At 42.7% G+C, this 25,105-nt stretch overlaps 1 protein-coding gene and 2 non-coding genes across 4 annotated transcripts in view; 1 reads left to right on the top strand and 2 right to left on the bottom strand.

Moving 5' to 3' along the window:
- The first annotated feature begins 9,022 nt into the window (after nucleotides 1–9,022).
- The window catches only part of ldb3a (LIM domain binding 3a), a 58,777-nt gene continuing 42,694 nt past the window's right edge, over nucleotides 9,023–25,105 (top strand). The window contains exon 1 of one of the 2 annotated variants that reach the window (XM_072390429.1): nucleotides 9,023–9,166. In XM_072390429.1, the coding sequence (XP_072246530.1) occupies nucleotides 9,071–9,166 (96 nt within the window). In that variant the 5' untranslated portion in view covers nucleotides 9,023–9,070. The remainder of the gene's footprint in view (nucleotides 9,167–25,105) is intronic. The other variant, XM_072390428.1, reaches the window with a different exon arrangement.
- Nucleotides 16,699–16,772, bottom strand: trnat-cgu (transfer RNA threonine (anticodon CGU)). Its single transcript has one exon. It is a non-coding gene; the product is annotated as a tRNA-Thr (tRNA).
- On the bottom strand, nucleotides 19,390–19,463 carry trnat-agu (transfer RNA threonine (anticodon AGU)). The gene has a single exon. It is a non-coding gene; the product is annotated as a tRNA-Thr (tRNA).

Below are 25,105 nucleotides of genomic sequence, written 5' to 3' on the forward strand. Positions count from 1 at the left end.
TGGACACCTGGTGGCGTTACACTCTTCTAACACCTGGGGGCGCCTGTTTAACGCCTGGGTTGATGTTTAATGGCGGTCAGGTGCTGCTGAATGGACACCTGGTGGCGTTACACTCTTCTAACACCTGGGGGCGCCTGTTTAACGCCTGGGTTGATGTTTAATGGCGGTCAGGTGCTGCTGAATGGTCACCTGGTGGCGTTACACTCTTCTAACACCTGGGGGCGCCTGTTTAACGCCTGGGTTGATGTTTAATGGCGGTCAGGTGCTGCTGAATGGTCACCTGCTGTGCCTCATATGGTTTTTATAGCAGCTCAGACCCAAACTCGCTGACCGGCGCCTTCACGGCTCAGATATACTGAAAGGGAAGTGGACTTTAGCAGATGAGATCCAACACGGGGCTTATAGGATGAAAGAAGATCGGCATCGATTGACGGCAGTGAAGCTGAAATGTGTTCATGTGTGACTAACGTCTATATTTTCCTGACCTTTAATCTGAGGAGGGAGCTCAGCTAATGAAGCTGTTTAAAATGACAAACTCTTCACACACGCTGTGAGGTCAGCTGTGTTGTTAAAGCACAGAGATCCCTGTCGCCCCCCCCCATCAAACATTCCCTCACACACCATTAACCTCCGGGCTCATGTGGCCGTCTTATAAACCCGACGCTTTCAGCTAAAGGTCGCCTGGTTTCTGCCCCGAAGAAGCTTCAGTGCTGGATCCACAGCTCGGTTTGCAGATGTGAACTCCAGATGTCGACATGGAGATGAAGTCACGGTGTTTCCTGAGGATTGTGCCTTGAAATTCTCTCAAAATCAGGCTCAGAGTCGCTGGAGACGATCAACACAAAACATTTATTTCTTGCAAGAAAGAGACGAGTCGGCGCAACCTGTCAGGAAGCTGCTCAGAGTTGTCTGCTAACAAAATGGTGCTATTTATAATGTTTATGTTTGCTGGCCACACAATGTTATGGGAAAGGGACGTTCAATGTTATGGGAAAAGGCATTACTCGCCATTTAATGTTATGGGAAAGGGACGTTCAAAGTTATGGGAAAAGGCATTACTCGCCATTTAATGTTATGGGAAAGGGACGTTCAATGTTATGGGAAAAGACAATACTCGCCATTTAATGTTATGGGAAAGGGACGTTCAATGTTATGGGAAAAGGCATTACTTGCCATTTAATGTTATGGGAAAGGGACGTTCAATGTTATGGGAAAAGGCATTACTCACCATTTAATGTTATGGGAAAGGGACGTTCAAAGTTATGGGAAAAGGCATTACTCGCCATTTAATGTTATGGGAAAGGGACGTTCAATGTTATGGGAAAAGACATTACTCGCCATTTAATGTTATGGGAAGGGACGTTCAATGTTATGGGAAAAGACAATACTCGCCATTTAATGTTATGGGAAAAGGCGCATTACTCGCCATTTAATGTTATGGGAAAGGGACGTTCAATGTTATGGGAAAAGACAATACTCGCCATTTAATGTTATGGGAAGAGACGTTCAAAGTTATGGGAAAAGACATTACTCGCCATTTAATGTTATGGGAAAGGGACGTTCAATGTTATGGGAAAAGGCGCATTTCTCACCATTTAATGTTATGGGAAAGGGACGTTCAATGTTATGGGAAAAGGCACTACTCGCCATTTAATGTTATGGGAAGGGACGTTCAAAGTTATGGGAAAAGGCGCATTTCTCACCATTTAATGTTATGGGAAGGGACGTTCAATGTTATGGGAAAAGGCACTACTCGCCATTTAATGTTATGGGAAGGGACGTTCAATGTTATGGGAAAAGACGCATTTCTCACCATTTAATGTTATGGGAAAGGGACGTTCAATGTTATGGGAAAAGGCGCATTTCTCACCATTTAATGTTATGGGAAGAGACGTTCAATGTTATGGGAAAAGGCGCATTTCTCACCATTTAATGTTATGGGAAAGGGACGTTCAATGTTATGGGAAAAGGCACTACTCGCCATTTAATGTTATGGGAAGGGACGTTCAATGTTACGGGAAAAGGCGCATTTCTCACCATTTAATGTTATGGGAAGGGACGTTCAATGTTATGGGAAAAGGCACTACTCGCCATTTAATGTTATGGGAAGGGACGTTCAATGTTATGGGAAAAGACGCATTTCTCACCATTTAATGTTATGGGAAAGGGACGTTCAATGTTATGGGAAAAGGCGCATTTCTCACCATTTAATGTTATGGGAAGGGACGTTCAATGTTATGGGAAAAGGCGCATTTCTCACCATTTAATGTTATGGGAAAGGGACGTTCAATGTTATGGGAAAAGGCGCATTTCTCGCCATTTAATGTTATGGGAAGGGACGTTCAATGTTATGGGAAAAGGCGCATTTCTCACCATTTAATGTTATGGGAAAGGGACGTTCAATGTTATGGGAAAAGGCGCATTTCTCACCATTTAATGTTATGGGAAAGGGACGTTCAATGTTATGGGAAAAGGCACTACTCGCCATTTAATGTTATGGGAAGGGACGTTCAATGTTATGGGAAAAGGCGCATTTCTCGCCATTTAATGTTATGGGAAGGGACGTTCATTGTTATGGGAAAAGACGCATTTCTCACCATTTAATGTTATGGGAAAGGGACGTTCATTGTTATGGGAAAAGGCACTACTCGCCATTTAATGTTATGGGAAAGGGACGTTCAATGTTATGGGAAAAGGCACTACTCGCCATTTAATGTTATGGGAAGGGACGTTCAATGTTATGGGAAAAGGCGCATTTCTCGCCATTTAATGTTATGGGAAGGGACGTTCAATGTTATGGGAAAAGGCGCATTTCTCGCCATTTAATGTTATGGGAAAGGGACGTTCAATGTTATGGGAAAAGGCGCATTTCTCACCATTTAATGTTATGGGAAAGGGACGTTCAATGTTATGGGAAAAGGCACTACTCGCCATTTAATGTTATGGGAAGGGACGTTCAATGTTACGGGAAAAGGCGCATTTCTCACCATTTAATGTTATGGGAAGGGACGTTCAATGTTATGGGAAAAGGCGCATTTCTCACCATTTAATGTTATGGGAAGGGACGTTCAATGTTACGGGAAAAGGCGCATTTCTCACCATTTAATGTTATGGGAAAGGGACGTTCAATGTTATGGGAAAAGGCACTACTCGCCATTTAATGTTATGGGAAGGGACGTTCAAAGTTATGAGAAAAGGCGCATTTCTCACCATTTAATGTTATGGGAAAAGAAAATTACAGATTATTATTTTTACTGTTGATAGTTACTCGATAGCAAAGTTTACAGCCTCCCTGTGATCTGCTGAATATTAAATACGCTGCATGCAGCCTCTCCAGGATAAGTTAGGAAGGTAAGATAAAAACTTATAGGTTAGAAAAGAAAGAACATCTGTAGCAATGGGAAAAGGTGCAGTGATCATATATATAAGTGCGACTGGCTCTTTAGACTCGGATGGCACAAACTGTACAGTATAAAAACAAGTGTTAGTTAGTTAATGATTAGTTTAAAAAGTATTAGATTCATTCATATATGAATATGAGGACATAAACTATTCTTTTTAGATTACTACTTTCACTGCATTCTGATGATAAAAACAGGTTATTTCAGCACAGCCTGGGCTGTTTGAACAGTTAATTAATTTATAATCACATTAATATTTATATTTTAATAAAGTTGTGTTTAGATTCTGGACAGAATCCACGAGTTAATGTGGAAAAACTAATTCATTAAGTCCAGCTGTCTGAAAGGTTAGTGTTGGTGACAGCTCAGCAGTGAGTGTTGTTGCTAAAATAAAAACCATTAACTGGACGTCCAGCTGCTGCTTTCAGCTCAGAAGGATTCATTTTCAGAACCAACACCAGCTTCCTGCTGCAGGAAAAGCTCTAAACTCTCCAGCTGGGGATTGATCCGAGGCTGAAAACAGTCCCCAACAAAAGCAGCATCCCCTCGGGTTTGGGTGACGGCGAGCTCGGGCACGCCGGCGTCCATGTTGAGCAGAACAGGACGAGCTTCGGCAGCTGCTGCAGGCACAGATTCAGCCAGCCGGTGACATCACCAGAAGCTTTTCTGATGCAGCTTGTTGGAGCTCTTCCAGATCCGAGGCCGTGGTTCTGAACCAGGAAAAGGTGGAGCGCTCCCTCGGGGGCGGGGATGAGTCTCAGGAGGCGGAGTTTGAGGAGTTTAAGTATGGATCTTGATCTTGTGGCCAGAACCAGAACTCTCTGGAGGGATTATGCATCCCATCTGGCCTGGAAACGCCTCGGGATCCTCCAGGAGGAGCTGGGGGGTGTCTCTGGGGAGAGGGAAGTCTGGGTTTCCCTCCTGGGCCCGATGGGTGGAAGATGAGGGATGGAAAATCTTTATCAGGGCAAAAAGCCAGATATCATCCCAGGTTGTGTAGATTCTGCACTGAGAAAACGTTCACGGTCCACAGTAAAGGTTGGACGCCTGTTGATGTGCTTCCTGTTGGCTTTTCAGCTGAATTCACTGCGAACAGAAACCAATCCGCTGCTGAAAGTAGTCCCCAACAAAAACCTGATTTCCCTCTGGTTTATTTCCATTTCCATCAGCTGTTTCTGAAGCTTTTGTTGAGCCGAGACCAACAGTATGTAATCAGGTCTGTGATCAGGTCTGTAATCAGGTCTGTAATCAGGTCTGTAATCAGGTCTGTGATCAGGTCTGAGATCAGGTCTGTGATCAGGTCTGTGATCAGGTCTGTAATCAGGTCTGTGATCAGGTCTGTGATCAGGTCTGTAATCAGGTCTGTGATCAGGTCTGTAATCAGGTCTGTGATCAGGTCTGTGATCAGGTCTGAGATCAGGTCTGTGATCAGGTCTGTGATCAGGTCTGTGGTCTGTGATCAGGTCTGTAATCAGGTCTGTGATCTGGTCTGTGATCAGGTCTGTGATCAGGTCTGTGATCAGGTCTATAATCGGGTCTGTGATCAGGTCTGTGATCAGGTCTGTGATCAGGTCTGTAATCAGGTCTGTAATCAGGTCTGTGATCAGGTCTGTAATCAGGTCTGTGATCAGGTCTATAATCAGGTCTGTGATCAGGTCTGTGATCAGGTCTGTGATCAGGTCTATAATCGGGTCTGTGATCAGGTCTGTGATCAGGTCTGTAATCAGGTCTGTGATCAGGTCTGTGATCAGGTCTGTAATCAGGTCTGTGATCAGGTCTGTGATCAGGTCTGTAATCAGGTCTGTGATCAGGTCTGTAATCAGGTCTGTGATCAGGTCTGTGATCAGGTATGAGATCAGGTCTGTGATCAGGTCTGTGATCAGGTCTGTGATCAGGTCTGTGATCAGGTCTGTAATCAGGTCTGTGATCTGTAATCAGGTCTGTAATCAGGTCTGTGATCAGGTCTGTGATCAGGTCTATAATCGGGTCTGTGATCAGGTCTGTAATCAGGTCTGTGATCTGTAATCAGGTCTGTGATCAGGTCTATAATCGGGTCTGTGATCAGGTCTGTAATCAGGTCTGTAATCAGGTCTGTAATCAGGTCTGTGATCAGGTCTGTGATCAGGTCTGTGATCAGGTCTGTGATCAGGTCTGTGATCAGGTCTGAGATCAGGTCTGTGATCAGGTCTGTGATCAGGTCTGTGGTCTGTGATCAGGTCTGTAATCAGGTCTGTGATCTGGTCTGTGATCAGGTCTGTGATCAGGTCTGTGATCAGGTCTATAATCGGGTCTGTGATCAGGTCTGTGATCAGGTCTGTAATCAGGTCTGTGATCTGTAATCAGGTCTGTGATCAGGTCTATAATCGGGTCTGTGATCAGGTCTGTGATCAGGTCTGTGATCAGGTCTATAATCGGGTCTGTGATCAGGTCTGTGATCAGGTCTGTGATCAGGTCTGTAATCAGGTCTGTGATCTGTAATCAGGTCTGTAATCAGGTCTGTGATCAGGTCTGTGATCAGGTCTATAATCGGGTCTGTGATCAGGTCTGTAATCAGGTCTGTAATCAGGTCTGTGATCAGGTCTGTGATCAGGTCTATAATCGGGTCTGTGATCAGGTCTGTAATCAGGTCTGTGATCTGTAATCAGGTCTGTGATCAGGTCTATAATCGGGTCTGTGATCAGGTCTGTAATCAGGTCTGTAATCAGGTCTGTGATCAGGTCTGTGATCAGGTCTGTAATCAGGTCTGTGATCTGGTCTGTGATCAGGTCTGTAATCAGGTCTATAATCAGGTCTGTGATCAGGTCTGTGATCAGGTCTATAATTGGGTCTGTGATCAGGTCTGTGATCAGGTCTGTGATCTGTAATCAGGTCTGTGATCAGGTCTGTGATCAGGTCTGTGATCAGGTCTGTGATCAGGTCTATAATCAGGTCTGTGATCAGGTCTGTAATCAGGTCTGTGATCAGGTCTGTGATCAGGTCTGTAATCAGGTCTGTGGTCTGTGATCAGGTCTGTGATCAGGTCTGTGATCAGGTCTGTGATCAGGTCTGTGATCAGGTCTGTGATCAGGTCTGTGATCAGGTCTGTGATCTGGTCTGTGATCAGGTCTATATTTGGGTCTGTGATCAGGTCTGTGATCAGGTCTGTGATCTGTAATCAGGTCTGTGATCAGGTCTGTGATCAGGTCTATAATCAGGTCTGTGATCAGGTCTGTGATCAGGTCTATAATCAGGTCTGTGATCAGGTCTGTGATCAGGTCTGTGATCAGGTCTGTGATCTGGTCTGTGATCAGGTCTATAATTGGGTCTGTGATCTGGTCTGTGATCAGGTCTGTAATCAGGTCTATAATCAGGTCTGTGATCAGGTCTGTGATCAGGTCTGTGATCTGTAATCAGGTCTGTGATCAGGTCTGTGATCAGGTCTGTGATCTGGTCTGTGATCAGGTCTATAATTGGGTCTGTGATCAGGTCTGTGATCTGTAATCAGGTCTGTGATCAGGTCTGTGATCAGGTCTGTAATCAGGTCTATAATCAGGTCTGTGATCAGGTCTGTGATCAGGTCTGTGATCTGTAATCAGGTCTGTGATCAGGTCTGTGGTCTGTGATCAGGTCTGTAATCAGGTCTGTGATCAGGTCTGTGATCAGGTCTGTGATCAGGTCTGTGATCAGGTCTGAGATCAGGTCTGTGATCAGGTCTGTGATCTGTAATCAGGTCTGTGATCAGGTCTGTGGTCTGTGATCAGGTCTGTAATCAAGTCTGTGATCAGGTCTGTGATCAGGTCTGTGATCTGGTCTGTGATCAGGTCTGTAATCAGGTCTATAATCAGGTCTGTGATCAGGTCTGTGATCAGGTCTGTGATCAGGTCTGTGATCAGGTCTGTGATCTGTAATCAGGTCTGTGATCAGGTCTGTGGTCTGTGATCAGGTCTGTAATCAGGTCTGTGATCAGGTCTGTGATCGGGTCTGTAATCAGGTCTGTGATCAGGTCTGTGATCAGGTCTGTGATCAGGTCTATAATCAGGTCTGTGATCAGGTCTGTAATCAGGTCTGTGATCAGGTCTGTAATCAGGTCTGTAATCAGGTCTGTGATCAGGTCTGTGATCAGGTCTGTAATCAGGTCTGTGATCAGGTCTGTGATCGGGTCTGTAATCAGGTCTGTGATCAGGTCTGTGATCGGGTCTGTAATCAGGTCTGTGATCAGGTCTGTGATCAGGTCTGTGATCAGGTCTATAATCAGGTCTGTGATCAGGTCTGTAATCAGGTCTGTGATCAGGTCTGTAATCAGGTCTGTAATCAGGTCTGTGATCAGGTCTGTGATCAGGTCTGTAATCAGGTCTGTGATCAGGTCTGTAATCAGGTCTGTAATCAGGTCTGTGATCAGGTCTGTGATCAGGTCTGTGATCGGGTCTGTAATCAGGTCTGTGATCAGGTCTGTGATCAGGTCTGTGATCAGGTCTGTAATCAGGTCTGTGATCAGGTCTGTAATCAGGTCTGTGATCAGGTCTGTGATCAGGTCTGTGATCAGGTCTGTAATCAGGTCTGTAATCAGGTCTGTGATCCGGTGTGAGGATGCCTTCAGATCCTCATCCTGAGGAGCCTGTTTTCTCTGAATGTGTGGGAGGTTATTCCTTCTCCTGGATGAATTAAAGTTTCCTGGCTGACCCCCTGACAGCCGAGACGCCGGCTCAGGTTCCCAGGTGTGCGCCTCGCCGCAGGTGCCCGCCTCCCGATGACCTTTCAGCTATCGGAGACACTCGCCTCGTGGCCTTTCAGTTTCGGCTTTATGACCCTTGAGATAACGAGACGTTTCCTGCGTCTGTGATCAGGTCTGTGATCTATAATCAGGTCTGTGATCAGGTCTGTGATCAGGTCTGTGATCCGGTCTGTGATTTCTGATAAATTTTGGGTGAACTGTGAGGAATCCTTCAGATCCTCATCCTGAGGAGCCTGTTTTCTCTGAATGTGTGGGAGGTTATTCCTTCTCCTGGATGAATTAAAGTTTCCTGGCTGACCCCCTGACAGCCGAGACGCCGGCTCAGGTTCCCAGGTGTGCGCCTCGCCGCAGGTGCCCGCCTCCCGATGACCTTTCAGCTATCGGAGACACTCGCCTCGTGGCCTTTCAGTTTCGGCTTTATGACCCTTGAGATAACGAGACGTTTCCTGCGGCTGCTTCTGATTGGATCCGAGGGAGACCCTGCGCTGTGGGGTGGGGGAGGCGGGGGGGGGGGGGGAGGGGGAGTCTAGAAGAATCTGCTGGGTCTATATTAGCCCGGTGAATCACGGCAAGCCTGGCATACCGGGTGTCCCCTTTCACGCCATATAAGTCCACCCCCCCTCCTTTCCCTTCAGCCCCCATCGGCCCTGCCTCACCCACCTCACCCCTGCCTCCCCCCACAATGCCACAGTGCTATCTCTGGCTATTCTTAGAGTGTCCCTTCAGCTCTGAGCAGGCAGGTCCTTCTTCTTTCCTCTCGGCTGCTGCAGCTCTTTCTCGTCTTTCCTTCGGTTCGTGCATTTCTCACGGTTTTCTCTCCTCGATGCTTCTTCTTCTTCTTCTTCTTCCTCTCACCTCATTCCTCTCTGTCCTCTTTCAGAGCTTTCACCCATCCCGCCTCTCCGGCCGCCGTGGGGTGTCCCTCTAACCTGGTTTCAGTTCGGGGTCGTCTGGAAGAATGAGCGCCTACACCGTGTCGCTGCCCGGCCCCGGGCCCTGGGGCTTCAGGCTGCAGGGGGGGAAGGACTTCAACATGCCGCTGACCATCTCCAGGGTAAGAAAAGCTGCCAAACTGCTCGCTTTTTCAGTCTCTGCGCCGCCTCCTCCCTCGGAGGTGTTTTCATGAGATGTTTCTGTCCAGAAGTGAGTGAATCTGATGCGAAACGATGAGGTGTGAGCTCCTGGTGGCCAGAGGACTTCACTCTGCTGCAGGTCCTGCCGTCAGGTTAAAGCCGAATGTCCTCCGGAGCTGAGGCTGTAAGGCGCCTCGAACCAGTTAGTACCGGAGTCTGAAGCTGCTTCCACTGAACATCAGGCTCATTTAAAGCTTCTCATGGATTGTCTTCCCGCTGTGGAACAGAAACTCTGGTTGCTCGGGCTGAGCTCTGCGGCCCCCGGTGGCCCCTGAAAGCAGAGCCACCGGTCTAAAACTGGAGCTGGTGTTGGTTTCAGAGCCTCGTCTCTGAATAGAGCCTCTCTGCTGGGATGCTGACATCCATGACCTCTGACCCCTGCTCTCTGCTGAACGCTGCTGGGTGATTTCAGTCAGATGTGCACAGCTGTTGGCTTCTCCGTGTAGTAAAGCCCAGATGTGGAGGAAGGAGAGATGCTTCACAGATCTGGTGTTTGGTCTTGTTTCTGGGGCTGATCCAGCGAGTGGAAGGAGGGGAAACACAGAAATCATCTGGTCCTCGATGACTTCCTTTCCTCGAGGTTCAGTTTGTTTGCTTGTGTTTAGGTTTGAAGCCCAGTTGTTTCGGGCTCATTCAGTCAGGATGTGAAGCTTCTCTGCAGACATTTGCCTGGTCCATGGGTCAGATCAGCAGTTACTCTGACTTCTGACAACATTTAATGTTTAACCCAAACATGGCAGGTTTACACTGATCAAAGGTCCTGATCAGCCTCATTTATGTCTTTGTTTCCATGGAAACAGCTGCAGAGATTCACTGAAACATGTTAAACATGAACATAAACCCAGAATCTGAGGCAGAAACAGAGTTTTTATCAGTTCTCAGCAGCTTTAAAGTGAATATCTGGTCTGAGCTCCTTTATTCTCCAACACAGCCTGAACCCTCTGAGACAAGCTTTCTGTCATTTCTTTAAGGAGTCTTCAGGAATAGTTCTCCAGGCTTCTTGAAGGACATCCCAAAGCTCTTCTTTGGATGTGGGCTGCCTTTTGTTCCGTTCTCTGTCAGATGATCCCACACTGCTTCAATAATGTTGAGGTCCGGGCTCTGGGGAGGATTCATCCCTCCATAAGACCTGTTGCCACTGATTTTCAGTCCACTTCTTGTGTCATTTGGCACAGCTCAGCCTTTTCTCCCTGTTTCCCTTCCTTAAGAACGGCTTCTTGACAGCCACCCTTCCATGGAGACCATTTCTGATGAGGCTTGGGCCAACAGTAGATGGATCAGCTGAAGGTCCAGATGCATCTCTCAGGTCCTGTCAGGTCACAGCTGGATTTTTTCCTCTTTCTTAAGGACATCACTTTCAGATCCTGTTCATCTGCTGGAGATAGTTTTTTAGGCCTGACACTTCTTCTTTTGTCCTCCACTTGTCCAGTTTCCTCAAATGTTTTAAGGACACACTGCACACCATGCTGAGATATGCCAAGTTTTCAGCTAACAGCTCTTTGGGAATCACCTTGTTGCTGCAGAAATCCTATTTTCTGTCTGTCAAACTGTGTTTTCTTTGCTGTTTTTCATGGAGCAGCAGCAGCTGTTCACACATTCATTCAGGAACAGATGACGAGGTGCTTCCTTAACGCCACCAGCCGGCCACAGATGGCACCATTTACTGCAGACATTACACATCCAGCCACCTTTTTAAGGCTTTTAAACCTCCTGAACGGGACATATTTGATTCTTTTCTCATCCAGTGACAGCAGCATGGTTCTGGTTGGAGGAAGAACCTGTGATTGTTTTGCATAATTGGAGTGTTGTTGAGTCCAGAAGCATCATTTAGTGTCCTGCCTCAGTGATGGAGGATCTGGGTTTGTTGTTTTTTATTCACTGATTTGGAGTAAAAGAACATTTTCTACTTAAAACAATCATTGTGCCCCTCAGGATGCCTTCAGAGCTGATATATGGCTTCCTCCTGGTGTGATGCAGCTTCAGCTCACATTTCTGGATGCAGCCGTGGACTGTGTTGAGTGGAAATGCTTTTCCCAGCTCCTCCTGAGCCCATGTGGCTGTATGGATCATGGTGGCCTGACGGTTTCGGTTTCCTGACAGTAGATTCTATAAACTTTCTGTCTTTCTTTGGCTCTACAGCAGCTTTTAGAGTGTTTTGCTGCATTAAACTAGATTTCTTTTGATATTCCAAATACATAAAAATTGGTCAGTGAAGCAGCTTAAACCTGCTCAGAAAAGACAAAACAGGAGGATGAAATGTTTTTCTCTCATTCGATATGTGTCAGTGTGAGATTGGAAAGAACATTTTGAAAGGCTGAAAACCAGATTTCTGAGTGAAATTAGATAAAACTGGAGCTAACAGACGATAAGGTTCCAGCTTATGTTAGAAGAAAGAATTCTTTCTCTCTGCTTCTTTTCCTCTGATCTCTCCAGCATCTGATGTTTATTCTGGTCTTCCTTCTCTTCTTCTTCACTTCCTGTTGTCTTCCTTCTCTTCTTCTTCACTTCCTGTTGTCTTCCTTCTCTTCTTCTTCACTTCCTGTTGTCTTCCTTCTCTTCTTCTTCACTTCCTGTTGTCTTCCTTCTCTTCTTCTTCACTTCCTGTTGTCTTCTTTCTCTTCTTCTTCACTTCCTGTTGTCTTCCTTCTCTTCTTCTTCACTTCCTGTTGTCTTCTTTCTCTTCTTCTTCACTTCCTGTTGTCTTCCTTCTCTTCTTCTTCACTTCCTGTTGTCTTCCTTCTCTTCTTCTTCACTTCCTGTTGTCTTCCTTCTCTTCTTCTTCACTTCCTGTTGTCTTCCTTCTCTTCTTCTTCACTTCCTGTTGTCTTCCTTCTCTTCTTCTTCACTTCCTGTTGTCTTCCTTCTCTTCTTCTTCACTTCCTGTTGTCTTCCTTCTCTTCTTCTTCACTTCCTGTTGTCTTCCTTCTCTTCTTCTTCACTTCCTGTGACACTTTTCTTGCTGCTGTGTCTGACTCTGGGGCTGTTTTTGATGGTTTTTTACTGTTTTAACTGTTTTAACTGTGTTTCTGAGGGTTTTTATCTCGTTGTTGGCGTTTAAAGCAAATTAAAGCTTGAAACCAAAGTAATAAAACACACATCTGAGCAGCCGTGGGTGAGTTTCACAGCCACTTTCCACACTGAGACTTCCCCAGACTCCCTGAATCTGTTCCCAATATTCTGCTCTGTAGATGCTGAAAGACCAAAGTTCTTTCCAGTCTGACTCTGAGGAATATTTCCTGAACTTATTGATGATTCTCTGATGGAGTTTGGCCCAAAGCGGTGAGCCACGACCCATCCTTGTTGGAGAGGCTGAACCTTTGGTGGAAGCTGCTTTTATACCCAATCCTGACACCCTCACCTGTCAGCAGGTAATCTGCTGCTTGGAGAAGCTCCAGAAGCTGTTGCTGTAGATTCTATAAACTTTCTGTCTTTCTTTGACTCTACAGCAGCTTTTAGAGTGTTTTGCTGCATTAAACTAGATTTCCTTTTATTTTCCAAATACATAGAAATTGGTCAGTGAAGCAGCTTAAACCTGCTCAGAAAAGACAAAACAGGAGGATGAAATGTTTTTCTCTCATTCGATATGTGTCAGTGTGAGATTGGAAAGAACATTTTGAAAGGCTGAAAACCAGATTTCTGAGTGAAATTAGATAAAACTGGAGCTAACAGACGATAAGGTTCGAGCTTATGTTAGAAGAAATAATTCTTTCTCTCTGCTTCTGTCTTTTCCTCTGATCTCTCCAGCATCTGATGTTTATTCTTGTCTTCCTTCTCTTCTTCTTCACTTCCTGTTGTCTTCCTTCTCTTCTTCTTCACTTCCTGTTGTCTTCCTTCTCTTCTTCTTCACTTCCTGTTGTCTTCCTTCTCTTCTTCTTCACTTCCTGTTGTCTTCCTTCTCTTCTTCTTCACTTCCTGTTGTCTTCCTTCTCTTCTTCTTCACTTCCTGTTGTCTTCCTTCTCTTCTTCTTCACTTCCTGTTGTCTTCCTTCTCTTCTTCTTCACTTCCTGTTGTCTTCCTTCTCTTCTTCTTCACTTCCTGTTGTCTTCCTTCTCTTCTTCTTCACTTCCTGTTGTCTTCCTTCTCTTCTTCTTCACTTCCTGTTGTCTTCCTTCTCTTCTTCTTCACTTCCTGTGACACTTTTCTTGCTGCTGTGTCTGACTCTGGGGCTCGTTTATGATGGTTTTTTACTGTTTTAACTGTTTTAACTGTGTTTCTGAGGGTTTTTATCTCGTTGTTGGCGTTTAAAGAAAATTAAAGCTTGAAACCAAAGTAATAAAACACACATCTGAGCAGCCGTGGGTGAGTTTCACAGCCACTTTCCACACTGAGACTTCCCCAGACTCCCTGAATCTGTTCCCAATATCCTGCTCTGTAGATGCTGAAAGACTAAAGTTCTTTCCAGTCTGACTCTGAGGAATATTTCCTGAACTTATGATGATTCTCTGATGGAGTTTGGCACAAAGCGGTGAGCCATGACCCATCCTTGTTGGAGAGGCTGAACCTTTGGTGGAAGCTGCTTTTATACCCAATCCTGACACCCTCACCTGGCAGCAGGTAACCTGCTGCTTGGAGAAGCTCCAGAAGCCGTTTCTTCTCCATCCAAGTCCTTAAAAAGCTTCCTCACATCTTCTGTTTGAGTCAAACCTTTAAAATGATGTTCACAAAGTGATGCTACCTGAGAACCGCTGCCTTTTAACATGAATCATCCTGCAGATTCAGCTGAAAAAACCCAAGGACAGAAATAAGCAGAACCAGCCAAAGTTAGGCTGGGTGGAGTCCTGCTCCATCTCTTTACCTCCCATCGTCCCCTGAGCTCTGAGCAGTGATGAGGAGGCAGGATTAAAGCTGAAGATCAGCACAACATTCAGGTTTACTTTCCATCCAGTCTTTAACTCACACTGTTGTTCTGCCCCTCAGTGGATTAATCCGCCGCTGAAAGTAGTCCCCCAGTGGTTTTCTCCAACATTTAAAGAAAACTCTGTTTCTGAAGGTCTCCTGCTGACTGACGTTGGGTAACTCCTCTTCACCAGGTTCAGATATCGCACCCTTCTCAGCTAAATGAGCTGATGATGTCACAGCTGCTCTGACATCACCGGGTCACAGCCGAGCAGCTTGAATAAAAAGTGGAGTAAAATGAGGAATCACAGCCTGGTTTCTGCTTCTGAGCTTTGCTTTGAGACCACAGGGAGGATCATTGTTCTCACATCTCTGCTCCACACAGAAAACGAGTCTGCATCGTGTTTTAAATGCAGAGGGGTTCATGGACTTATTTCATTTATGGCTGAAAATGACCAGCTGTGAAAATCACTTCTTAGAAGCTTCTTTGAGCCGTTTTGGCTTCTTTGCACTTCCTTCCCAGTTTGTTGGAGGTCTTTGTGTTTGTCCTTAAGTCACTAAAGATGCTTTTAAAGGTGCGTTTGAACAGATTGAGCAGTCTTTAGCGTTCTGGCCGGGGCTCTGCGACGCAGCGCTGGAGCTTTGTTAGATTTCCTCAGGTGGAATTCTTCAGGTGTGGACACTGTCTCTGGGTTAAAGAAGCTGGATAAAAAGAAGCTTGCAGCTGCAGGGATGAATGCAGGAGGCAAAAAGCTTTGTTTGGATCAGAACCGCTTCAGCTGGAAAAAGTCCTCCGGAGAACGGACGCTTTAACCATCAGATGAGGTCAGAGGTCACAGCAGCCGGGTGCAGAATGTCACGTTAAACATCCATCCTGGTGCAAGATACCAGTTCAGAGGGTTTAGTGCATTTGAGGGTCATTCATCCGTTCATTCATCCGTTCATTCATCCATTTATTCATCCATTCATTCATCCATTTATTCATTCATCCATTTATTCATCCATCCATTCATTCATCCATTTATTTATTCATTCATTCATTCATTCATTCATCCATTTATTCATCCATCCATTCATTCATCCATTCATTTATTCATTTATTCATTCATTCATCCATTTATTTATTCATTCATTCATTCATTCATTCATCCGTTCATTCATCCATTCATCCATTCATTCATCCATCCATTCATTCATTCATTCATTCATTCATTCATTCATTCATTCATTCATCCATTCATTCATTCATTCATTCATTCATTCATTCATCCATTTATTCATCCATCCATTCATTCATCCATTCATTTATTCATTTATTCATTCATTCATCCATTTATTTATTCATTCATTCATTCATTCATTCATCCATCCATTCATTCATTCATTCATTCATCCATTCATTCATCCATTTATTCATTCATTCATTCATTCATCCATTCATTCATCCATCCATTCATTCATTCATTCATTCATTCATCCATTCATTCATCCATTCATCCATTCATTCATCCATTTATTCATTCATTCATTCATCCATTCATTCATTCATTCATTCATCCATTCATTCATTCATTCATTCATTCATTCATCCATTCATTCATTCATTCATTCATTCATTCATTCATCCATTCATTCATCCATTTATTCATTCATTCATTCATCCGTTCATCTGTTCATCCGGTTCCTCCTGGAGCCGGCCCCAGGGCCTGGAGCCTGTCCCAGGGCCTGGAGCCGGTCCCAGGGCCTGGCTCCTGGTCAGCAGACACTGTAAATGAATTATTGACAGCCAGTTGCTACTTTTGGACACATTAAAGTCTCAAACAGCTCCCTGTTGATGGGGATCGTTGCTTCATTCCTTTGGATCTCTGAGTTCAGCTGCAGCTCGTCTTCACACTTCACTTCTGATTTCTCTCCTTCATGCAGCCGAGCTGCTTCATCGGGTCTGTCCCAGAATCTGAACCCGGGGAAAGACTCAGATAAATGATAATCAGCCTCTCAGCTGCATCTTGCTGCTGTCAGTCTGTCCTCAGACAGCTGAGTGCTGCCCCCGTAAACTTTTACAGGCTGTGTGAAAGCCGAGCGGCCGGTAACTCGACTCCCGCTGACGAGGCGCTCGGAGAGCTCCTGATCCCCCTGCAACCTGTTCCAGCTGCCTCACCGGGGGATCCCAGGCTCTCACATCCGGGTCCCCCGAATTAGACCTCAGACCCCCAGAGATACGAGCTGTGAGGCCGGTCCGGGAGTTATTGGGTGTCACAACACAGCGGACAGGGAAGGGGAGCAGTTTGGTAGATGAGGGCTTTCTCAGAGTCCAGCAGAAGTGTTCTGACTGAAAAATGACCAAATAACCTTTAAAGAACCAAAAATGAAGATCAGGAGCTGGATCCACTGTTGGAAGTGGTTTTAGTGATTCTGTAGCTCAGGAATAGTTAAAGCCACGAGTAGAAGTATGTGAATGGCTTAAAATTACACAACAAAAGCATGAAATGGGCATAAACAACGTGCTAATAGCTGTTTGCTATTTATATGCACTTTAATTAAGAGGATTAATGTAGAGTAGAACCCTGATAATGACCTGTTTTATATGCTAAGTCATAGTTAGCTTAAAAGGACCAAAGGCACTGCTGGGATTTGAACCCAGGATCTCCTGTTTACGAGACAGGCACTTTGACCAGCTAAGCCACAGCACCACATGAGTCAGAAAACTGATGAAAGAATAAAGATCAGGAACTGGATCCACTGTTGGAAGTGGTTTTAGTGATTCTGTAGCTCAGGAATAGTTAAAGCCATGAGTAGAAGTATATTAATGGCTTAAAATTACACAACAAAAGCATGAAATGGGCATAAACAACGTGCTAATAGCTGTTTGCTATTTATATGCACTTTAATTAAGAGGATTAATGTAAATTCTGAAATTCTGAACTGGATCCACTTCAGGAAGTAGCTCCAGAGCCTCTCCCAAAACTAATTCTGATTTCTAAAAGCATTTTTATCAAGTCTGACCAAAGAACAGACTCAGAGTTATTGGGTGTCACAACACAGCGGACAGGGAAGGGGAGCAGTTTGGTAGATGAGGGCTTTCTCAGAGTCCAGCAGAAGTGTTCTGACTGAAAAAGATGGGATGCAAACTGTGGAAGGAAGACAAAAAGACTTCATGCAAAGTGATGCAACACAAGCACAGAAGAAAACTAGTGCATGAGAGGCCAAAACAGCAGCAGCAAGGTGCTGAATGACTTCAATCAGTCACACAAAGTGACTGCCAGGACGCACAAAGGCTGCTTTCCCACCACAAAGAGACTAAATAAGGACAAAGAAAAGCATCTCAGCCGGCAGGCCTTGAATTTCTCAGTGAAGGTGATCTGAGTGGAATAATCTGCAGCCGGCGCCGAGCCTCGGCCTCCGCAGTCTGTCCTTATCGCTGCAGCCAGCCCGCTCGCACAGGCCTGCGGCGTGGCAGCGAGCGGCTGCAGCTGCTGACAGGCTCACGGCTGTTTTTAGCCCCTGAAGGTCTCACACACATGTCCTATCAGTAACTCCCTTCTACTGTTACAGAGTCCTGCTGCTGGCTCAGTGTGTGAGATGAACTCCAGACTTCTGTCAGGGTTATGACATCACTTCCTGTCCTGCTCACTGAGGACGACCTTCGTGGATTTGGATGTAAAAGGATGTAAAACGAGCAAAAAATGTGTCAAATTACCAGAAAGGACACAAAAAGGGTCACAAAGGACTCCGAAAGGTCAAAAGTAAAAGCACAAGGGCCACAAACGGATGATAAATCATCACAAAGAGACATGAAACCTCCATAAAGACACTGGTGATGTGTGAAAGATGAAAAATGAGCCGCAGGAGACGTGAAAAACATACAAATGTTTTAAATTGACCGTGAAATGACCCCAAAGCTAACAAAAAGGTGCGAAATAACCACTAAATTATTCTGTCAGGGTTATGACATCACTTCCTGTCCTGCAGCCGCTCACTGAGGACGACCTTCGTGGATTTCTCTCTTTTAAATGTTTATGTTTAAGTATTTAGCAGACGCTTTTATCCAAAGCGACTTACAAATGGAGCGACTTAAATGTTTTCAACTGAAAGGTTCAGTGGCCCCTCTGTGATATTCTTCTTTTCGGACTACAAAGAGATGCTTAATCAACACAAAGAGATGGAAAAGGATAAAAATCAGACTCAAAATGTCTCCAAAGTCATAATACAACCGCAGCGAGACGCAAAAACACCAAAGCTGGTTTACCCTGAACACAAAAGGATGTAAAACGAGCGAAAAATGTGTCAAATTACCAGAAAGGACACAAAAAGGGTCACAAAGGAATCCGAAAGGTCAAAAACGGATATTAAACTGACCTCAAACGGATGATAAATCATCACAAAGAGACATGAAACCTCCATAAAGACACTGGTGACGTGTGAAAGATGAAAAATGAGCCTCAGGAGACGTGGAAAACATAAAAATGTTTTAAATTGACCTTGAAATGACCCAAAAGCTAACAAAAAGGTGCGAAATAACCTCCAAATTATTCAGAATAACCACAGAATATGAGGCAATGCAGATGTATAGCAGTGATATGATGAAAGGCAGCAGATGTGCACGTAGCGTGCTTTTTTAAAGTGTAAGTGGGTCAGTGTGAAGGACTCCGGGGAAAGTAGGCCGCTCTGCTGCCTGGACAGAACTCGCATTGTTCGAGCTCAGTGAGCAGCTTCCTGAGTGAAACGCTCCACTTTAGCCGGGTTTAATCCAGCCAACTGTGACCAAACAAGCTGGAAGCTGAGCAGCCGGAGTCACAAGAAGCTGCTCAGAGCCACTGATGATGAGAGTCTGAAGTGTCCAGTGTTTAAATGCAAAGGCCACCTTCAGTCAGAGCCTAGGACTAAAAACATTTAAAGTACTTATTACACACCAAGTCATTTACCGTGTTTTTACAAGACTTTTTGGGACTTTTAAGTTTCATTTTACGCTACATATTTCGAGGAAATGACGTCCCGCCCTCTGCTTTTACTCTAACTCTGACTATTTCAGGGTTTATACATAAGTTTTGATATGTGAATGGCTTAAAATTACACAACAAAAGCATGAAATGGGCATAAACAACGTGCTAATAGCTGTTTGCTATTTATATGCACTTTACTTAAGAGGACCAATTCATTATGTTTATGTATTTAGCAGACACTTTTATCCAAAGTGACTTACAGGTAGGCAGATAGGGTAAGGGGGCCTTGCCTAAGGCTATTTATATAGTAGAACCCTGATAATGAGCTGTTTTATATGCTAAGTCGTAGTTAGCTTAAAAGGACCGAAGGCGCTGCTGGGATTTGAACCCAGGATCTCCTGTTTACTAGACAGGCACTTTGACCAGCTAAGCCACAGCACCACATGAGTCAGAAAACTGATGAAAGAATAAAGATGACTGAAGACAACTCATCTTCCTCATATTCTGATAATATTGAGCTGAAGACAACTCATCTTCCTCATATTCTGATAATATTGAGCTGAAGACAACTCATCTTCCTCATATTCTGATAATATTGAGCTGAAGACAACTCATCTTCCTCATATTCTGATAATATTGAGCTGAAGACAACTCATCTTCCTCATATTCTGATAATATTGAGCTGAAGACAACTCATCTTCCTCATATTCTGATAATATTGAGCTGAAGACAACTCATCTTCCTCATATTCTGATAATATTGAGCTGAAGACAACTCATCTTCCTCATATTCTGATAATATTGAGCTGAAGACAACTCATCTTCCTCATATTCTGATAATATTGAGCTAAAGACAACTCATCTTCCTCATATTCTGATAATATTGAGCTGAAGACAACTCATCTTCCTCATATTCTGATAATATTGAGCTGAAGACAACTCATCTTCCTCATATTCTGATAATATTGAGCTGAAGACAACTCATCTTCCTCATATTCTGATAATATTGAGCTAAAGACAACTCATCTTCCTCATATTCTGATAATATTGAGCTGAAGACAACTCATCTTCCTCATATTCTGATAATATTGAGCTGAAGACAACTCATCTTCCTCATATTCTGATAATATTGAGCTGAAGACAACTCATCTTCCTCATATTCTGATAATATTGAGCTGAAGACAACTCATCTTCCTCATATTCTGACAATATTGAGCTAAAGACAACTCATCTTCCTCATATTCTGATAATATTGAGCTGAAGACAACTCATCTTCCTCATATTCTGATAATATTGAGCTAAAGACAACTCATCTTCCTCATATTCTGATAATATTGAGCTGAAGACAACTCATCTTCCTCATATTCTGATAATATTGAGCTAAAGACAACTCATCTTCCTCATATTCTGATAATATTGAGCTGAAGACAACTCATCTTCCTCATATTCTGATAATATTGAGCTGAAGACAACTCATCTTCCTCATATTCTGATAATATTGAGCTGAAGACAACTCATCTTCCTCATATTCTGACAATATTGAGCTGAAGACAACTCATCTTCCTCATATTCTGATAATATTGAGCTGAAGACAACTCATCTTCCTCATATTCTGATAATATTGAGCTAAAGACAACTCATCTTCCTCATATTCTGATAATATTGAGCTAAAGACAACTCATCTTCCTCATATTCTGATAATATTGAGCTGAAGACAACTCATCTTCCTCATATTCTGATAATATTGAGCTGAAGACAACTCATCTTCCTCATATTCTGATAATATTGAGCTGAAGAAAACTCATCTTCCTCATATTCTGATAATATTGAGCTAAAGACAACTCATCTTCCTCATATTCTGATAATATTGAGCTGAAGACAACTCATCTTCCTCATATTCTGATAATATTGAGCTGAAGACAACTCATCTTCCTCATATTCTGATAATATTGTGATGAAGACAACTCATCTTCCTCATATTCTGATAATATTGAGCTAAAGACAACTCATCTTCCTCATATTCTGATAATATTGAGCTGAAGACAACTCATCTTCCTCATATTCTGATAATATTGTGATGAAGACAACTCATCTTCCTCATATTCTGATAATATTGAGCTGAAGACAACTCATCTTCCTCATATTCTGATAATATTGAGCTGAAGACAACTCATCTTCCTCATATTCTGATAATATTGAGCTAAAGACAACTCATCTTCCTCATATTCTGATAATATTGAGCTGAAGACAACTCATCTTCCTCATATTCTGATAATATTGAGCTGAAGACAACTCATCTTCCTCATATTCTGATAATATTGAGCTAAAGACAACTCATCTTCCTCATATTTTGATAATATTGACCTGAAGACAACTCATCTTCCTCATATTCTGATAATATTGAGCTGAAGACAACTCATCTTCCTCATATTCTGATAATATTGAGCTGAAGACAACTCATCTTCCTCATATTCTGATAATATTGAGCTAAAGACAACTCATCTTCCTCATATTCTGATAATATTGAGCTGAAGACAACTCATCTTCCTCATATTCTGATAATATTGAGCTAAAGACAACTCATCTTCCTCATATTTTGATAATATTGAGCTGAAGACAACTCATCTTCCTCATATTCTGATAATATTGTGATGAAGACAACTCATCTTCCTCATATTCTGATAATATTGAGCTGAAGACAACTCATCTTCCTCATATTCTGATAATATTGTGATGAAGACAACTCATCTTCCTCATATTCTGATAATATTGAGCTGAAGACAACTCATCTTCCTCATATTCTGATAATATTGTGATGAAGACAACTCATCTTCCTCATATTCTGATAATATTGAGCTAAAGACAACTCATCTTCCTCATATTTTGATAATATTGAGCTGAAGACAACTCATCTTCCTCATATTCTGATAATATTGAGCTGAAGACAACTCATCTTCCTCATATTCTGATAATATTGTGATGAAGACAACTCATCTTCCTCATATTCTGATAATATTGAGCTGAAGACAACTCATCTTCCTCATATTCTGATAATATTGAGCTGAAGACAACTCATCTTCCTCATATTCTGATAATATTGTGATGAAGACAACTCATCTTCCTCATATTCTGATAATATTGTGATGAAGACAACTCATCTTCCTCATATTCTGATAATATTGAGCTAAAGACAACTCATCTTCCTCATATTCTGATAATATTGAGCTGAAGACAACTCATCTTCCTCATATTTTGATAATATTGACCTGAAGACAACTCATCTTCCTCATATTCTGATAATATTGAGCTGAAGACAACTCATCTTCCTCATATTCTGATAATATTGAGCTGAAGACAACTCATCTTCCTCATATTCTGATAATATTGAGCTGAAGACAACTCATCTTCCTCATATTCTGATAATATTGAGCTGAAGACAACTCATCTTCCTCATATTCTGATAATATTGAGCTGAAGACAACTCATCTTCCTCATATTCTGATAATATTGAGCTGAAGACAACTCATCTTCCTCATATTCTGATAATATTGAGCTGAAGACAACTCATCTTCCTCATATTCTGATAATATTGAGCTGAAGACAACTCATCTTCCTCATATTCTGATAATATTGAGCTGAAGACAACTCATCTTCCTCATATTCTGATAATATTGAGCTGAAGACAACTCATCTTCCTCATATTCTGATGATATTGAGCTGAAGACAACTCATCTTCCTCATATTTTGATAATATTGAGCTGAAGACAACTCATCTTCCTCATATTCTGATAATATTGAGCTGAAGACAACTCATCTTCCTCATATTCTGATAATATTGTGATGAAGACAACTCATCTTCCTCATATTCTGACAATATTGAGCTAAAGACAACTCATCTTCCTCATATTCTGATAATATTGAGCTGAAGACAACTCATCTTCCTCATATTCTGATAATATTGAGCTGAAGACAACTCATCTTCCTCATATTCTGATAATATTGAGCTAAAGACAACTCATCTTCCTCATATTCTGATAATATTGAGCTGAAGACAACTCATCTTCCTCATATTCTGATAATATTGAGCTGAAGACAACTCATCTTCCTCATATTCTGATAATATTGAGCTGAAGACAACTCATCTTCCTCATATTCTGATAATATTGAGCTGAAGACAACTCATCTTCCTCATATTCTGATAATATTGAGCTGAAGACAACTCATCTTCCTCATATTCTGATAATATTGAGCTGAAGACAACTCATCTTCCTCATATTCTGATAATATTGAGCTAAAGACAACTCATCTTCCTCATATTCTGATAATATTGAGCTGAAGACAACTCATCTTCCTCATATTCTGATAATATTGAGCTAAAGACAACTCATCTTCCTCATATTCTGATAATATTGAGCTGAAGACAACTCATCTTCCTCATATTCTGATAATATTGAGCTGAAGACAACTCATCTTCCTCATATTCTGATAATATTGAGCTGAAGACAACTCATCTTCCTCATATTCTGATAATATTGAGCTGAAGACAACTCATCTTCCTCATATTCTGATAATATTGAGCTGAAGACAACTCATCTTCCTCATATTCTGATAATATTGAGCTAAAGACAACTCATCTTCCTCATATTCTGATAATATTGAGCTAAAGACAACTCATCTTCCTCATATTCTGATAATATTGAGCTGAAGACAACTCATCTTCCTCATATTCTGATAATATTGAGCTGAAGACAACTCATCTTCCTCATATTCTGATAATATTGAGCTGAAGACAACTCATCTTCCTCATATTCTGATAATATTGAGCTAAAGACAACTCATCTTCCTCATATTCTGATAATATTGAGCTAAAGACAACTCATCTTCCTCATATTCTGATAATATTGAGCTGAAGACAACTCATCTTCCTCATATTCTGATAATATTGAGCTGAAGGCAACTCATCTTCCTCATATTCTGATAATATTGAGCTAAAGACAACTCATCTTCCTCATATTCTGATAATATTGAGCTAAAGACAACTCATCTTCCTCATATTCTGATAATATTGAGCTGAAGACAACTCATCTTCCTCATATTCTGATAATATTGAGCTGAAGACAACTCATCTTCCTCATATTCTGATAATATTGAGCTAAAGACAACTCATCTTCCTCATATTCTGATAATATTGAGCTGAAGACAACTCATCTTCCTCATATTCTGATAATATTGAGCTGAAGACAACTCATCTTCCTCATATTCTGATAATATTGAGCTGAAGACAACTCATCTTCCTCATATTCTGATAATATTGAGCTAAAGACAACTCATCTTCCTCATATTCTGATGATATTGAGCTGAAGACAACTCATCTTCCTCATATTCTGATAATATTGAGCTGAAGACAACTCATCTTCCTCATATTCTGATAATATTGAGCTGAAGACAACTCATCTTCCTCATATTCTGATAATATTGAGCTGAAGACAACTCATCTTCCTCATATTCTGATAATATTGAGCTAAAGACAACTCATCTTCCTCATATTCTGATGATATTGTGATGAAGACAACTCATCTTCCTCATATTCTGATGATATTCGTGTCACAGTCGCTCTGTTTCTGCTTCCTTTCCACTGTTCGGAGGCAGATGTTCTGATGCTTTTGCTGCCAAGAGGCAAAGCAACAAAGGAGGCTGGAGACGTTCTTCTTTAGTTTAGTTTTCTTTCATACTGTCACCCAGCTTGGACCAGAGGTTCCTGTAAACCCCCCCGGGTGGTCATTCTTTTCTGGGTGGACATTCCTCACTGATGTCATTCTTCCTCGCCTCATCATCCTCCTCCAGGAGTCAGAGGTGACAGTCTTGGAGCTAAAATAGCTCCTGGAGATGGAAATAGAAGATTGATGGAGGAGAAGAAGGCAGTGGACAGGAGCTGGCAGAGTTTGGAGGTGTGTGGACAGCTGTCCTGGGGTGTAACAGGCATGAATATTTGAGTCATTGTGTGTGAGGCGCCGTCAGAGCTGCTCTGGAAGTGAAAGGTCACATGTTTGATCTCCGTGGAGACTGAGAAACTGATGTCACGTT

Source organism: Leuresthes tenuis, unplaced genomic scaffold, assembly GCF_036924035.1.
Source record: "Leuresthes tenuis unplaced genomic scaffold, fLeuTen1.0.hap1 SCAF_8, whole genome shotgun sequence".
Taxonomy (NCBI): Eukaryota; Metazoa; Chordata; class Actinopteri; order Atheriniformes; family Atherinopsidae; genus Leuresthes; species Leuresthes tenuis.